This window comes from Mesitornis unicolor, unplaced genomic scaffold, assembly GCF_000695765.1.
Source record: "Mesitornis unicolor isolate BGI_N332 unplaced genomic scaffold, ASM69576v1 scaffold4825, whole genome shotgun sequence".
Taxonomy (NCBI): Eukaryota; Metazoa; Chordata; class Aves; order Mesitornithiformes; family Mesitornithidae; genus Mesitornis; species Mesitornis unicolor.
Window position 1 is genome coordinate 75508 of NW_010184671.1, and position 16943 is coordinate 92450.

General features: G+C 37.3%; 1 protein-coding gene across 1 annotated transcript in view; it reads right to left on the reverse strand.

The window, feature by feature from the left end:
• LOC104540670 (ankyrin repeat and sterile alpha motif domain-containing protein 1B-like) overlaps window positions 1-16695 on the reverse strand; it is a 72504-nt gene extending 55809 nt beyond the window's left edge. The window contains exon 1 of the mRNA XM_010184529.1: window positions 16562-16695. Coding sequence (XP_010182831.1) covers window positions 16562-16695 — 134 coding nt within the window. The remainder of the gene's footprint in view (window positions 1-16561) is intronic.
• Window positions 16696-16943: the final 248 nt, after the last annotated feature.

The following is a 16943-nucleotide window of genomic DNA, read 5'->3' on the forward strand; positions in this document are numbered from 1 at the left end:
GAGAGCAGTAAGGTCTCTCCTCAGTCTCCTCTTCTCCAAAATAAACAATCCCAGATCTCTCAGCCATTCTTTGTATCACTTGTTCTCCAGACCCTTCCCCAGCCCTGTTGCTCTTCTCTGGACACACTCTAGTGCCTCAATGCCCTTCTTGTAGTGAGGGGCCCAAAACTGAAGACAGTATTCAAGGTGCGGTCTCACTAGTGCCAAGTACAGGGGGACAATCACTTCTCTACTCCTTCTGGTCACACTATTCCTGATACACCCCAGGATGCTGTTGGCCTTCTTGGCCACCTGGGCACACTGCTGGCTCACATTCAGTCAACTGTCAACCAACACCCCCAAGTCCTTTTCTGCCTGGCAGCTTTCCAGCCACTCATTCCCAAGCCTGCAGCATTGCATGGGGTTACTGTGACCCTTGTGACCCAAGTGCAGGACTCCGCACTTGGCCTTGTTGAACGTCATACACTTGACCTCGATCCATCAATCCAGCCTGTTCGGGTCCCTCTGCAGAGCCTTCCTACCTTCGAGCAGATCAACACTCTCACCCATCTTGGTGTCATCTTCAAACTTACTGAGGGAGCACTCAATCCCCTCATCCAGATCATTGATAAAGATGTTAAACAGAACTGGCCACAAAACTGAGCCCTGGGGAACAAGCTACCAACTGGATTTAATTCCATTCACCACAACTCTGTGCTTGACCATCCAGTCAGTTTTTAACCCAGTGAAGAGTAAACCTGTCCAAGCCATGAGCTGCCAGCTTTTCTAGGAGAATGCTGTGGGAGTCTACGCCAAAGACTTTACTGAAGTCCAAGTAGACAACATCCATGTGTACCTCCATGTTCTATCACTTGAGGAATGCAAAATGTGCTCATTTTCAGATTGTTCAGGCAAGACATCACTCAAATTTATTTGCAAAATTTCTTCAGTATGCTTTCTCCTACTTGCATTATTTTGTGGAGGATGGTGATACCAAGTCCTGTGTTATTAGCATTTCAGTAACATCCCTTAACAGAAAAAAGTGTGAAGATAAAGTGAACAATTATTTACATCTCAGTTTTTAAGCTGTAGTGGAAAATACTGACCTATTGAGAAATTGATAGGTAGCTCCCTATCGATTAACAGTGAAACACATAAACACAACTTGATAGTGTTTCAAATGGAAAAAAGAATCTAATGATCAAAGCACTAACAGAATTTGAGATGTGTAATATTTAGCACAAATGGGATCAGTAACACTTACACAGTATCATTAATAAGTTTAGTGCCTAGTTACAGAATACATTGCTGTTAGCCAAAATACATTTTCTTCGCTTGGAATGTGAATTAATGTTTAGGTGTGCAAACCTTCAGCTGTTATGCTAAAGATAAATGATCACAGCTTAAGCCTGAGAATCAATTCTAAGGGATGCATGGCAAACCTCTCTTTGGGTACAATAATTGCTACTCAGAGCATATGCTTACTGACAAAAAAAATCTGTTCAAAAATCAGAACAATCACTTCAATGTGATGGAAAAAAATCAGATACTGTATTACATACAGCCAACTTCAGCACAGCAATGCAATACCAAGTTAAGAGACAGATTACATTTCAAATGAGAATTTAAAGTCAGGCCATTATTTCCTTTTCTAACAATTTTTAAGGTGGGTCACAAATCAGTACTCTTAGTCCAATGAATTTACAGGTTTTTCAGCATTTTGAAACCTAGCTAAAAACTCTTTGCACAATACACATCAAAACTGAACTGAAAACACTTATATAAAGAAAATAATTCCTCATAAACAAACCAAGAGTGCTATAAGTACCAAATTTAAATGAAAACCAAATATTTTTATCATTCACATTATTATCAAGTTCTGTATGCTTAGATGTACAATAAGAAGCCCTAACAGAGTTGCAAATGGAAAGAGATTTGTCATCAAGACTATAGTGCATCTGCCTGTGATGATCTGAATGTTAGGCCATGCGACTAAACTTCTGTGTGATTAGAAGAATGCAGTGAGCAGTGCTAACACAGACAGGACAGTTTCCTTCACTACTCTGATAAATCTACATTAATTTAAAATAGTTCCTGACAACTCCCTATGTGAGTGCCAATCCAACTGCTTTGAAAGGTAGCATCTGCCTTTTAGTTACAGTGAAAATAACGCAATCCTTTCAAGAGTTTCATAAGCTTTATAGGAGGCTCATCTGATGCCCAATAATGTGGTGGTGCAATATTCTGAAAAAAATCTGGTACATAGATTCATTTCTCAGCTCCATAGAAAGCAAATCCCCAAAGACACAAAAATAACTGAAGATAGTTTTAAGCAATATAATGAATTGTCAGTTTTACCAAATGTTCATTCTTCTCAGGAAGATCTCAGCTGTGTTCTGGACTTTTCCAAGATTCCCAGAAGACTGTAACATGTATGCTGCATGACAGTGGCTGAAACTACTGACAATGCCACAGCATCTCACAAGTCAAGTGAAACTTGGACAAAGATGTGTACAATGAGCTGACCTTCTGGAATAATTGTTCTTGTTTCCTCTTTATAGAGTTTATTGAGAACTTCTCCAGAAATGGTGACATCTTGTGTCATTTAAGAAAGTAATATTTTCAAAGATTTAGGTAATTAGCTACTATGAATTGAAGACTAGCCAAAGCAGTATGCTTCCTTCCGAAGAGGTCTAGACACTCTGGCTCCATCCTTTAAAGAGTAATCCTGAGGGTTCTTGTCTCATTCTCTCCTGAGTTTTTTTTTAACCCAAGAACATATTTAAACAGAAATACCACAGAGGGACTCAGCTCCTTCCTTCTGCCTTTTTTCAGAGCTGGTGGTTTTGGTTCTGGCATTTTCCCAAGTAGCTAGACAGATTCATTCACATATGCTACAGGTCTGCTGGCAATGACTAGACAACATCCAACCACTTGCGTGTATTTTCTTGTCACTCTCTAAATAAATTTATTTGCTACTTCTTAGTTTTCATCAGTCTTTAAGGAAGGTTCTGAAAGCAGATCTCTACCTCTCTGTCCAGGAAGTCATCATGCCCCGCTTTCCCAAATTAATCCTGTATCCCTGATCATATTACTTCTGCCCTGCACTGTGTCTGTTCTTTCAAGCTTCCCAATTAATTCTGCCCTGACTATGTTCAATTTTTCCATCCCATTGTCAAACTTAATGCCTTCTGTATTTTCAAAAAGCATTAAATTAGATCTGCATTTTTTTCATACTAGACTCCCTGGTCTTGAGATGAGTATATGCAGCAAGGTTCTCTTTTTCAAAGCTGGCATAAGGAACTTCAGGATTCTTCACTTCCTAAATTTTTCCCCCTTTTCAAGCTGAGAGTCACAGTGAGAGAAAGGAAGAGGAGAACAGTTATACTGGGAAAAGAAGGATAATAAGGAGAAAAAAAAATCTATGAAAACAGTGGTTAGTTACTGAGGAAAGGCAAATAAAGCTCTGTTTGTCTCTCACCACTGTCATAATTAGCTGATTTATTCCTTGGAGGTTATCTACTGAAGTAGGCAATCTAACAGAAAGGATGATCCCTTGGCTGTTTAAAAAGCAGACGTTTCTTAGAAATCTCACTTGCTTTTCTCAAAACTTATTTCCTGTGTCTGTGCCCTGTTACAACCAGGTGAGCTTTAAAGCAAGAGGAGGAGAAGCAAATGTTGCAACAGTTCACTCCGTGGCAAAAGCTATGCATTGGAAAGACATCACAAGATTTCTGTTGCTGCTGTTACTCCTTTTCTGACATTTATACCTGCATAACTCCTACACAATTTGGAGCACTTGAATGACTCCTGTGGCAAGGATACCTTGTTATGACTGCTGCTAGGGTCTAGGTCCTCAAGTTCTTGTACACTCTCAAGTTTTATTAAAAGAGTGAAGAGACCACATGATTGACGTCAACTCCAAGTATGTTTTGAAAACTGACAACAAAAAGCCCGTATTTCCATTATATAATCCCCACAGACAAGGGGGGGGGGAGGTGGCAAAAAAAGAGTTTGAGTATCTGTAATTGTTAAAAATATCACATCACAAAATGGCTCTATTTTGTTTAGCCATGAGATGGCTATCTAGTATTTTGTGAGAAACAGCATTAAAAAATTCAACCAAATAAAACTTATTCCTAAACACTAACTGAGGAAGTCACTGGTCTAGTGTCAGTCAGTGAGCAATACAAGGCAAAGATTCTTCGTCTGATTGTATGAGACACACTCACAGGGGAAAATACAGGATGAAAAGAAAAATTTCTTATTTCAGCATGGCTGAGTCTTTTTTTCGCATATTAATGCCTTAGAAGTATTTCTGAAATCAAACAATTTTGTTGTGTTTTGTTACTAAGATCTCTTTAATTACATAAATTCCTAGATCTTTATTTTCAGCCAAAATTTACTTGCTTTGAAGTATTATCTTTATTTAGAAGATATATTTATTTTTTTAAGAACAAAAGATTGCAACATTTTCAAATCTAGTACAACATACTTCTATCTTAATATGAAGATTTTGGCAGTCTGCACACTTAGAGTGGAGAAGCAAATATCCTAAAATTACTAGAAGCAGGTGTAAAATATACATACAGGTCACCTGACCAAACATCTGGAAATTTAAACCTATGAAACATTTGCCACTTCAATCCTTGAACTGAAGAATGCATCAAGGTAGGTGCTTTTTAAGCACATGCTTCCATCTCTTTAAAGTAAATTTGCCTTTTGAGCAGTGTATATTTCTAAATAATAGACATATATGTGATCTTGATTATAATGAGTGGTAAGTAAAGGAACCCTAGCCTGTTAGGTTCTGGATCTCACTGCATTTCTCATTACTCGGCTTTTTGTGTCTCAATAGCCCACCTCTAAATTCAGCTGATACCCAAGCCTGAAAGTGCTCCCCAAGATCACTTTCTTGGGATTTAGAAGAGATCAATCAATGGCACCACACCGAGTATCTCTCATTATTTCTCCAGGATTTTCCGCAAAATCTGCATCTGGATCTAAAGTCTTTCTTGGTTGCATTTCTGATAGTCTTCACCATAATTCATGAAGTGCACAAAACTAGTATCAATGTCACAATCAGGTATTAATAATTTTAGACTGTTATAGGCAGCTCCAAATAAGTCACATATATTCTCCCTCAGATCACAGGGGATGGGTGTGCCTTCAAACACTGGTTTTATATCAAAATTCTTGGGCCTGCAAGTGTATAATGAAATTTTCATTTTACCTTTCTTTAATTTATTCTTTCCTGAATGACAAAGACATGGAGGATAAATGTTGAAGTTTCTCTCTTTTTTGGTTAAGTAGTACTAACACGGTAAGTACCAGTGACCAGGACTGGCTTCATCTACTGTAAAGCTTACTCCTTAAGTAATTCATTAACTCTGATTTGCCAGTTTAAGTGGGAAAATTATATACATCCCATTTATGCCTCAAACTACCTTTCTAGGGCATGACATATTAGATGAACCATTTCATCACCAGGAAATGACCTTGCTCTTTCCTCAATAATTGTGTTCCACAAAAGAAGAGAGGAAAGTAACAGCCTTCTCCTGCACACAGCTGTTTCATTTCCATCTTCAGAAATTACTTTCAGCAATTTAAGTTTGATTTTCTTTGCCTCACCTTTGCTGTTTCAGGTTAAATAATGGGAATCTTGTTCAAATGCATATCATTACTTGCTAAAAAAGAAGAAAAAAAAGAAATATATTCCAGCACCTCTAATTTTCCATAATTTTAATAAGGATATCAGATACATATCAGAATTTGTATTTTTTGTAAAAGAATAAGAGGCATCTCCAAATTAATTATGCTCTGTTCACCACTACACAGGCAGTACATTCTACATATGTATGTTCTACATACCTACATTCTCAAAACAAATATATTTTTCTACTAAAAAAATATTTTTCTGTGGAAATATATATATATAAATATACACAGAAAAGTTCATTAAAAATTATGGAGGTTGCAAAGGCAAGGATTAGAGTGCTGATTCATCCAGCTTACACACATGTATTAGCCTTAATAATTACATGATTCCATATTATTTTTCCCTGTGAAATGAATGCTGATCTTGGAACAGTTGAAGGCCTATTCCCTATGATGAGGATGACTGAATAAGAACTAATTTCTTTTTGATAATCAAAGGTATTAAAAGGTACTTGATATTTCCTACATCAACTAAACAAGTTAAGAACAGGTAGAGCAGTTTAATGCTGCACCACAGAACTGGATCCTATCTGTGTCTCCAGAAACAAACCTCTGAACATCTGAACAAATCTTTATACATTTAAACATATAAAATGCTACTTAATTTATAGAGAATGTTCTTCACATAATACTTCATTAAGATGTGAAACTCTTGCTGTGAGATACTCTGAATGCTAAAAATTTGCATCGCTTCAAAGACAAATTGAACAAATGCATGGAAGAAAAATCCACTGGAGCTATTAAATACGAAGACAATACATCTGTCTCGGAAAGCTGCTGTAAACTGTGGGAAGCTGTGAGAGTACACTGGAGAAAGTATTACTTACTACATGCTTGCTTTGCTACTATATTCTTCTAAGACTGTCCTCTTACATCCCAATCACTACTGGAGAAGAGTACTTGGCTACCTGGACCTTCATTCTGACCAAGAAAAGACATTTCTATGTTTTTACACTAACTATATTGATACTGTGAAAAATGAGCACCTTGTTGTCATCAGTTAGAAACACTAAATCAGTGGATACTTCTTACCATAATCTAACTGTGCTTCCGTTGGCATTTATGGACTTAAGACTACAGAGTTGTCTCATTAAAAAATACAAGACCTACATTCAGGGGGCTAAATAAAAACTGCACCAGCAACCTTATTTTTACAGTTAATATAAAAAGCAAACTAAAACTTCCGAAATTTCACCATGTGCATCACCTTGGCAAAACTTCATATTCATCACAACAACATCCTCCACTTAAACTAACAGAATGAGTGACAGCACTTTACTAACCACTGTCTATGTTGGCACTAAAAGAAAACAATGGAATTTTCAAATGCCTTTGACAAATATTTGCTATAGCAAAGAAATATGAAAATGTCAGGCTTTGAATGAAAACTGTATTTCAGTGGATATACATTCTCTCTTTATTCTGCTGCATGCAACTCCTTTTGTCCTGTTCCTTGTATCTTGTCTCCTAAACTTGCCTCTTCTGCTCCTTACTAGTGCTAACCTCCGTGGTCAACCAGTCTCAGTTCTTACTCGCAGTTTCAATTCTTATATCCATTTCCTTTACCAACCATTCCTAGCATTCAAAAAATTCAGATTTTTATATATAGCCTGCTTGCCGAAACACTCCAAAAACCCCTCTTCGGGTCTCTTTCTTTCCACCTGTCTTCTAGCCACATGTCCTCACTGAGAAGACATGCCCATTTCATTCTTGTAGAGGCTTCATTTTCTTATGTCATGACTCCTATCCTCCTGAAATCAAGACTTACATAGTCTACATGAAAGTAAAAATAGAGGGGATTTAACTGTTGTGACAGGCAAACAACAGATTTGTAATGTATATATATATAGATATATACTATGTACCATATGCTTTATTTCTACATTTGGTATAATTGGTTCTCTGAAATGTTACTTGTGCACATTATGTGAGAAGATCCCTAGCAGATCATTAGACCGCTTGGTTATGCAAGATACTGCTCTGCAAGAAATGTGCACAAAACAGGAAGCAGAGTGATTGCAAATTACTTATGAGTAAAATCTGACAAATTAGCTATACAGATGACAAGGAGGATATGGAAGTGGATAAATAATTACTTGAGGAAAACTGAAAACTAAAAATAAGTGTAAATTATATTTTTGAGGAAACCTTACCAATTACTTAATTGAGATTCTGGGCTCAAACTGCTAATATTAATGTGCTGGGGGTTTTAATCTGCAAAAATAACCTAGACACACAGATTCACTACTCATATTTAGTGGCATCTAAAAATAGAAAACAACGACCCTGACAAGTCAGCAAGTAAACATGGAAGTAAACATTAAACTCTCAGAACTACCAGTAACAAACACACTAGAAACTCACATCACAAAGGTTTGAAATTCAGGCAACATGAAGAGGGGAAATACCTATTTCAGAAAACATTACCAATTCTGTTTTTTCACCTTCTCTAAAAGGCATCAGTTTCGTGAACACTTCTCATACTGTGACAACTTGAACACTTTACAACTTAACCTATTTCAGCACTTGTCTGGTCCATGACAGATCAGGAAAAAATCCACACACCATTCTTACAGGAGAAAGAAGTTACTAATGTGCAAACTCAAAGACTAAATGTGGTATTCTTTCATGACTAATATGACAGGAAAAAAAAAGAAGAAAAACACAAAAACTTGTCCAAGACAAGACATAAGTCTGTACTGGTGCAAGGGGTTATCCACTCCCAGCTGCACGACTTCACAAGGGCTTTGGCCGAATTTCATGAGGCTCCAATCAGTCTGTCCAGGTCTCTCGTAATAGCAGTTCTTCATATTAACTGTTTCTCCCCAGTTTGGTATCATCTACAAACCTGCTATATTTGAAATACTGCAATTGATACTGGTTTTTGAATCCTGAGTAAACCCTCTAGTAGACACCAACAGCTGGATTTTGTACTGTCTATCATAACCCTCAGAGCCACTTTGTACGCTCCCTAACTGGATTGACTAGATCTCCATTGGCTTTAATGGGAACTTAAACACGTAACACAGACATCAACTCCTACAGAAACACAGCTACCACTGGCTGTTTTAAATTGGAATGAAATTACACTCTAGAAGTAATTTTTAGCATTTCTTCTTTCTTAAGAAAACATATGTGCAATAAATGGGAAACAGTGTAAAATTATTTTAATAAAAGCACAACCTCATGGAATTAAAGCTCACAGAACCTTTCTTATATTAGATACATGTACGTTATTAGAAACTCATAGATGTTAAATCAGGTACAGAAGAGTTGTTATATCACTTCCTAAATGCAAAATGAGCATACTGAAAATACTGTCATCAGGAAAAAGTAATTAAAAAGTAATAAAAGTCTTCACATAAAGGCCATAAAGTTCAAACAAAATGTATTCCCTACTTCCCAAAAGGATCAATGTACATAAAAATGTCATATCAGTAGGCAGGAATTAACGCTGCTTATTATGCCTTACACATTTAACATTAAACGTTGTCAAAATATTTTACCTTGAAGTAATAAAAAGGATTAGGATATGTACTCTGACTGGAAGCGGCCAGCAGAAAAAAATCCAAGGCAGAAGGTAATTCCAGCTGTGGAACTCTCCCTGGGCAAGCAGGCTAAGCTTGCTGAAGGAAAGAAAGTGTAACTGCACTCTACACTGTATTGTCCCTTAGGGATTATATACCAGTAGCATAAATTAAAGCAGTTTATAGGATGCTTCAACTAATGCCTATGCCAGGCCAATAAAAAAATGGTCTAGAGCTGTAAGCAGTTCCTTAATAGCTCATCTATGAATACCCATACAAACAAAAACTGAGGCAAATAAAAGAATCTACCTTTAGACTTTTAGAAACATGGTTATGTTCCTGGTGAGACCGTGTCTGGAATATTGTGTTCAGTTCTGGGTCCCTCAGTTCAAGAAGGACAGGGAATTACTTGAAAGACTCCAGCACAGAGCCACAAAGATGATCAAGGGAGTGGAGCATCTCCCTTATAAGGAGTTGCTGAGGAGCTGGGTCTCTTTAGCTTGGAGGAGACTGAGGGGTGACCTCATTAATGTTTAAAAATTTGTAAAGGGCGAGTGTCAGGAGAAAGGAGCCAGGTTCTTCTCAGTGACAGTCAATGACAGGACAAGGGGCAATGGGTGCAAGCTGGAGCATAGGAGGCTCAATCTGAACATGAGGAAAAACTTTTTTACTGTAAGGGTTACAGAGCACTGGACCAGGCTGCCCAGAGAGGTTGTGGAGTCTCCTTCTCTGGAGACATTCAAAACCTGCCTGGAAGCGTTCCTCTGCAACCTAGACTAGGTGATCCTGCTCTGGCAGGGGGGTTGGACTGGATGATCTTTCGAGGTCCCTTCCAACTCCTAATATTCTGTGATTCTGTGATTCTTCTTGATCACTAGTGCAGTGACTGTGAAAACACTTGTCTTAAAAGCATCTGTATTTGCACATCATAACATTCCAATCTTGACAAGTCACAAGATAACAGACCTTTCAGATGACATCACTCTTCATTTTATTTCATTTATTTCCCTTTTAGTTCTGCTATAACACTACTACTTAAAAGCAGCAGTCATCTGCTAATTTTTAAAATGTATAAGGCAGCATTAATTATATTCAATTACTATACCACTAAAATCATCAATGTCAGACAAGAGGGAAAACATCATGGTGATCAAAATGCAATTATATGGTCCTCTGCAGAGTGAGATGCTAGCCATCTAGTGGCTAAGAATTTTAGAATTCTCAAAGAATTCTTTTAAGTTACAGATACTTCAACTTTGTCCTTACCTTCTCCTTAACGTTTGTAAAAACGGTAAAATTTCTGTTATTAGTCTTCCTGACTCCATTAGAAACTCCATCGGTCCTCCCAGCATTGCTACATCCCACATCTCAATCCCATCTATGTGAAGACAATATGACCTTGGTAGATTTTACAGTAGATCTACAGTTCTTGCTGGTCATTTTTTACATTTGGTCTAACATTTTAGAAAATTAATACAACATACACCTGAACAATACTCAGAAAATAATATCTGGAGTAAGAAGTGATCCATAGAGATTCGCTACAGAGCTGTGAATCCAGGATCACATTGAACTCCTAGGGAAGATTTATTACACAAACATTGTGAATTGACTCGCCTTTAGCAACGAGATTTCTACCAGATGTCCTGGATACTGCCCATATTGCTACCTTTGCACGTTGTAAATATTTCAAACTTGCAAAGAAATCTATGGAATTCCATAGATAAAATTTTGTTTAAACTTTGATTGAAAGCATTTATCAGAAATAAGAAAAAATATAAGTCTAAGAAAGGCAGAAAATAACAAAATGAAGGTTAAGTTTTACGAGAGGCTCATACATTTGAAAGGGAAAACATGCAGAATCAAGGCAGCAATCAACTACCAGTAATACCAAATAGCACAAAATAAGTGGTGCAGTGATCACAAATTTGCATTTCATATGGAAAGACAAAAGGCATGCCCCGAAGACTTAAGTTTCCTACTCTAACAGGATAAAGAAGGTGATTGGGGAATCTGAGAATGCTGGTCTCTACTTGGGACATCACTACAAAAACCTCTATGGATTAATTAAAAGTATTGTAACTAAAATTAAAAATAAGCATAGACTAATCAGATCGCCCATCTACCTGCATGTAACAAATACTTACCATTTTATTATCTGCAGTGGTTATGTGAAACAAATACCTTCTAACTCCAAAACAAATGATCTCAGAAGTACACGAGCCCAGAACCCTGCTACTGCAAGCCTCATATAATATAATCTCTTCATAAAATCAACCTAAGAAAGTTTTTTACTTTCAACAATGCTATTTATAATGAAAAACAGAACTAGTGCCTTTATTTTTGTTGATTAGGAGATCCATTTGTTATTTAAATTATAATGTGAAAATAACTTTGTTAAAATTCTAACTAAAGCCTCATAAACTATTTAAATATTTTAAATACTTTCTGCTCTTCAAGCCCTTTCTAAGTGTGATCTGATTTTGCAGAGGCAGCTGAATGAATCACAGGGCTGTGCACAAGGATAGAAGTAGATTTGTGTGGTTCTCAGCATGCACTGAGGCCATCAGGCTAAACTGTGGCTTTGCTGCGAGCAAGACATTGCTCTGAGAAACAGATGAGGAAACAGATTGCAACTCGCAGACTGACAATCTGCTTGCTGGGTTTCTTATACTTTAGAGGAGAAATATCTTGAGCCAGGCCTATACATGGTGTAGCTGCGCTAAGTAAGGATAAGCAAAGAATGGAGCCATTCCCTGCCAGAGTCTGCCAAGTGTAGAAGAGGAAAAAACCAGCTCCGTGCAGGCTGCTCCGCCCTCCCATGCTGTGTAATGGCAGTAGCCAACTAAGAGCAGGATGGGGCCAACTCATCCTTCCCTACTACTCTGTGCCAGTTCACACAAATTCATATTCTATCCCATAGACCTGTTAAAAATCCAAAGCTCTTTTAACATGCAAAGTTTAAAACCACTAAAAATAGCATGCAATGAAGAACCATCCATTTTTCCTTAGGTTGTAACGTATTAGTAGGGTAAAAAGGCATGTTCATGACTGCATGTGGCAAAATGATACAAGGTGTCTGAGATACAGGAAAACCTTCAAAGTTATTTTTCCTAAAACACTTTGAAAAACACGAAGCTTGTCTCTATCCAACAATGAAAAACTGGTTAGTTAATAAAAACATGTTCTGCATATGCAGGCAATCAAATTAAGCAAATTAAAAATACCAGTTTTGTTAGAAACATTTCACTCTTTTTATGTGTAAATCGTTCAGAGTACATTTAAGAATTTGGGATACAGGAATTGAGTTATACATTCTGTTAGAGGGATGGTGGGATTTCACTCTCAATTTTTCACATTTATATTGGAATAATATAAAAGCCAGTGAAATAAATTAAACATCTGTAGCAATCTGCTACACATATAAAAACCATATTTGGTTTTTTAATATGAAACACAGTTAATGTGTGACAATTCCAGGAAGTGGAATCCCAGAAGAAACAGGGAGACTTGCCTTACAGTTGGGTCTTCTAAACTCTGAACGTTTTCCGAGTTGTCTCAAAATATCCTCATTTCACAGTAAAAGAACAGAACCCAGCCCTGTTCTACTGTCTTTGGGTTGGAGACTGTAGCCTATACACACGTGTAGCACATATTTAGATGTCCTAGTGTATCCCACCTGGAATTCAGAAGTATCTCCACAGGTCATAGTTCTTTGTTAAATTCCATCAGCCCATGCAGATGCCTCAGAAACTCATGGATATCTAAAATGCCAATAAATACCCAGGTTTAAGCTACTAAATTATTCTATGCCAGGTGTTTACTGAGGATTATACTCACTCTAGTATGTTGCAATGCCTTACACTAACTTTTGCATCTAAGGAATTCATCCTCAGTATATTCACCCACAATCTTTATATTCCAGAGCACAGTATAAAGATTTGAGATAGGGGGTCACAAACTGACCCAGAGCCTTTCAATGCTTCAACTCAACTGAAACAAGTTATAGGGTCCTCACACAGTCAAGCATCACTGATCTGTTGTCATTGCCTCAGATAAATCAATTTGGGCATGAGGTTTTACACAGTATCTATTACACATATCTGGGTGCATACAACCTCTTAATTAAGCATCTATCATTTTTATGCACTTTGCACATACTCTGCTTTAAGCCTGTGTTTAAATCCTCGCAATAATTCATTCATATATTTATATGTGTGCTTAAATAGCCTTCCAGAACAGTGTTGTTTTCCTGAACCGTTGTCATAGTTTAATATAATGACTTAGAAGTCATCCCTTTAAAAACTAGATCATTTAATCTGCAATTAACATCAATGAATGGGTTCAACTATAAAACAACTATACAAAAGCTTGTCCTATTTTTCCCCCAAGTACCATAAAACAAACTAAGAGTAAAAAAAACTGTTATAAAAATGTAAACAGGAGATCAGAGCTCAGATAGTTTGTTCCTTGGTTCAGATAACAATAGATGTGTATTTGTCAATTCATGAATATTAAATTTCATTCACAAGGTACATAATTACTGCAAAGCAAATTCCCACAAAGAAAGGCATCAAGCCATGGAGAGTTCAGCCACATAAACAGAGCTGTCTCCAGCACTTAGAGGAAATCCAAAGGGAAAGTGTACTGCTACTTAGACCAACGTATCAGTGACATTATTGGTCCATTTGTATTCTGAAAGACTCAGACTTTTCCAACTAGGAAAAGTATTGCCAGGAAGAGTATTGCCAAAAGGAGAAAGAAAAAGCAACATGGACCTTTCTCACCACAACAGGACAGGTATGGTTCTGGGGCACCATTTTAGGAATTGACCAATAATTGTGATCAATGAGACACTGGCAGACACAATGTCTCCTAAAAATTCTACAAAAAGAAGAAAAATATGTCCCTGTATTTTTTCTGTTGCTTTCTCTTTATTATAACTTTCAAAAGCAATTTTTAGTCTAATAACCTGTATGCAGAAAACACCAGTATAGCTTTACTAGTAATCTACTTCATTTGGTTTTCTATTAAAAAAATCTTCAGATTCCCCCTCAACCTCAAATTCAAACTTTTATACCATACAATTATGGCTCTTCCACAACTCTGCTATTTTCAGTAAGTGTTGATTTCCTAAACAGGATTAAGATGTTAGTATGACTCCCTTTCAGTACCTTCTTTTGTTTCCATGTGTTCTGTACCAAGACAGATCCGACCTTAGTCTTGCATGTCATTCTGGACTTAGTCCATAATTACTAGCATCAGTTAGATGATCGTGCAACATCGCCAAAAAAGCTATGTTAAAATACCTAACACATAAAATTCTTCCTTGAAAACACTTTCTATAATGTATAATGGGTTCTACTTTGAGCATTCCTGGTGAAGTCAATGAAATTATTAATAATCTCTCTAAAAAGCATTATGTTCAATAGTGTGTTAGATTGTGAATGTTTATGCATCAATCCATTACTGAATTCTTTTAAATGTATTCAAATAACTTCCTTGAAATTAGAAATGTTTTAGCAGCTGTATGCTAAACTTTTACTTTTGATTTTTAAAGTTACATTTACAGAAGTCATAGACATTCTTTGTAACATTAGGAAGACATATCATAAATAAAACAGTATATGTTTTTCTTGCTTTACTTCTCTTTAAGCTAAGTGCACTTCCAGGGGGAAAAAAATACTACAATTGAGTTTACAACCTAAAATACTTAAATTCTGAGTAACAAACAATGACTGTCACGACCCATCTGTATACAAAAAACACATGGTTAATGTGTTCTGTATACACAAAGTAAAACACTGCTGTTTAATAAAAATGAAAAAACACAAGCAAATACACTCCCTTTGGATATACAGAACTTACAATATACAACATGAAAGTAAGAGTGCAAGAATATAGCACAGACACTAGCCCTGAAGAAAGTCACTACACAAATCATGCAGCACAACTGGATTATAAATGGCTAGTCATTGTACTGAAGTGAACTTAATTCTGCACACACAAAATATGGGTATCACATTCTAAGAAAACTCATATTTTAAATTCAACCAATTACCTGACACACTCCTTATTAAGCAGCCTATTCAAGTACAGTACAAAAACACAATTGCATGGTGTGTTTTGATTTTGGTCAAGGGGCAAGTCATTAAACAATGGTGCAATAACTAATTGAACTGGGCCACCAAAGAACTTTGGTAAACTAGGAATATCTGAACTGTTGTTTACAGCATTAAAATCAGCTTTAAAATAGCAGGACTTTATAATAGAGTTTAAACAGGTATAATTTGGACAGTTACCCTAAATTTCCTCTGACATGGAACATGGAAATAATATAAATATATTGATGAGGAGGTACTGGCAGTAGAAATACATATTTTTACTTAAGCAATTTCCATTTCTCTAGGCCTTTCTTTCCAGAGAAAAAAACCATAACAACAACAACAAAAACCCAAAACAAAACCCCAATTTATTCAAGTTCTAGGTTGACAGCATTTCAGTTCATTTTGTCTTCTTTTGCTGTGCCCAGTGTAGTATTGAACACTAGCACTGGACTGTGTGCTGCAGACCTCCTTTCATTCGAATACTGTCAAATGCCACAAATGCTTGTGATAATGCTCTTATTTAAGAGCATGATGAAACTCAACATCAAAGCCATGCTGTAGATTGCCTGAGATATGACTAATGACCAAAGTTAAGTACTTTCACCCAACACAGCCAGTAACCCAGTTTCACTTCATTAAATCCTGGTACCTTGAAAGTAATGCTGCTCTTACCTAACCTGCTCCATAAGTTTTACACCTCCTCTGCCTCAATGATCTCTCATAAAAGAGATCTCCTTTCTTTGTTTTGTAGGCTCATTACTACAGCATGCCCAATTTCTTCTGCAAGTGAGGGTAGCAACTATGGGTGAGGGTAAGGGGTGAAGCTATGGCTTTTTACACAGAATTCCACAATGCAATGCCTTGTCTGTGATTAACACTTCCATCTGTGATTAAAAGTAGCAATTTGAGGATGAAATATCAAAGGAAGGGTAATTAATATATTGTGCATATTAGTCCAGCAATAAAAATGTAAGTTCTGCACCACAGCTAGTAACAGAATGAAAAAGTACCTTACAGACGCATTGAAGGCAAGAAATTCAGTATCACTACATTAATAAAATGACTGCCTGTGACTTTAAACACAGGCACACTTGTACTTGGCTAGAGAGTGAACGATTTATTGTTACTATGAAGGATGCAGGAATGGAAATGAAGATGACAGGGGCGATGATGATGACAGGGAAGAAGAGGTTAACATCCCCAGCATCTGATGGGGAACGATGTCCCTACCTCAGTAAGCTGGATAAGGGAATAGCTCCAGATCCACTGCCCAGGATCCCTCCTTTCCTCCCAGAGAGGAGTTTCTCCACCAGAGCCACATTCCCAGTGCGAGCAGCTTCCAGCAGTTCCTGGTCCTTCCCCATGGTCAGGAACCAAGCAGCCCCCACGCACCCCGCCGCGCACTGGGAGAGCTACACCCCGGGCCACAGCGGCACCCTCTCCCCACAGAACGATCTCCCCTCCCCAGACCCTGCCTCAGAGCAGAGCAGAACAGAGCGGAGATTCCTGCAGTCCTTTCCAGACCAGCAGGAGCAGCAGCAGGAGGGAGGAGGAGAATCACCTCCTCCTAGTTTCACTGGATCATTTCTGGGTGGAGTGTGGAGGAGAAGGG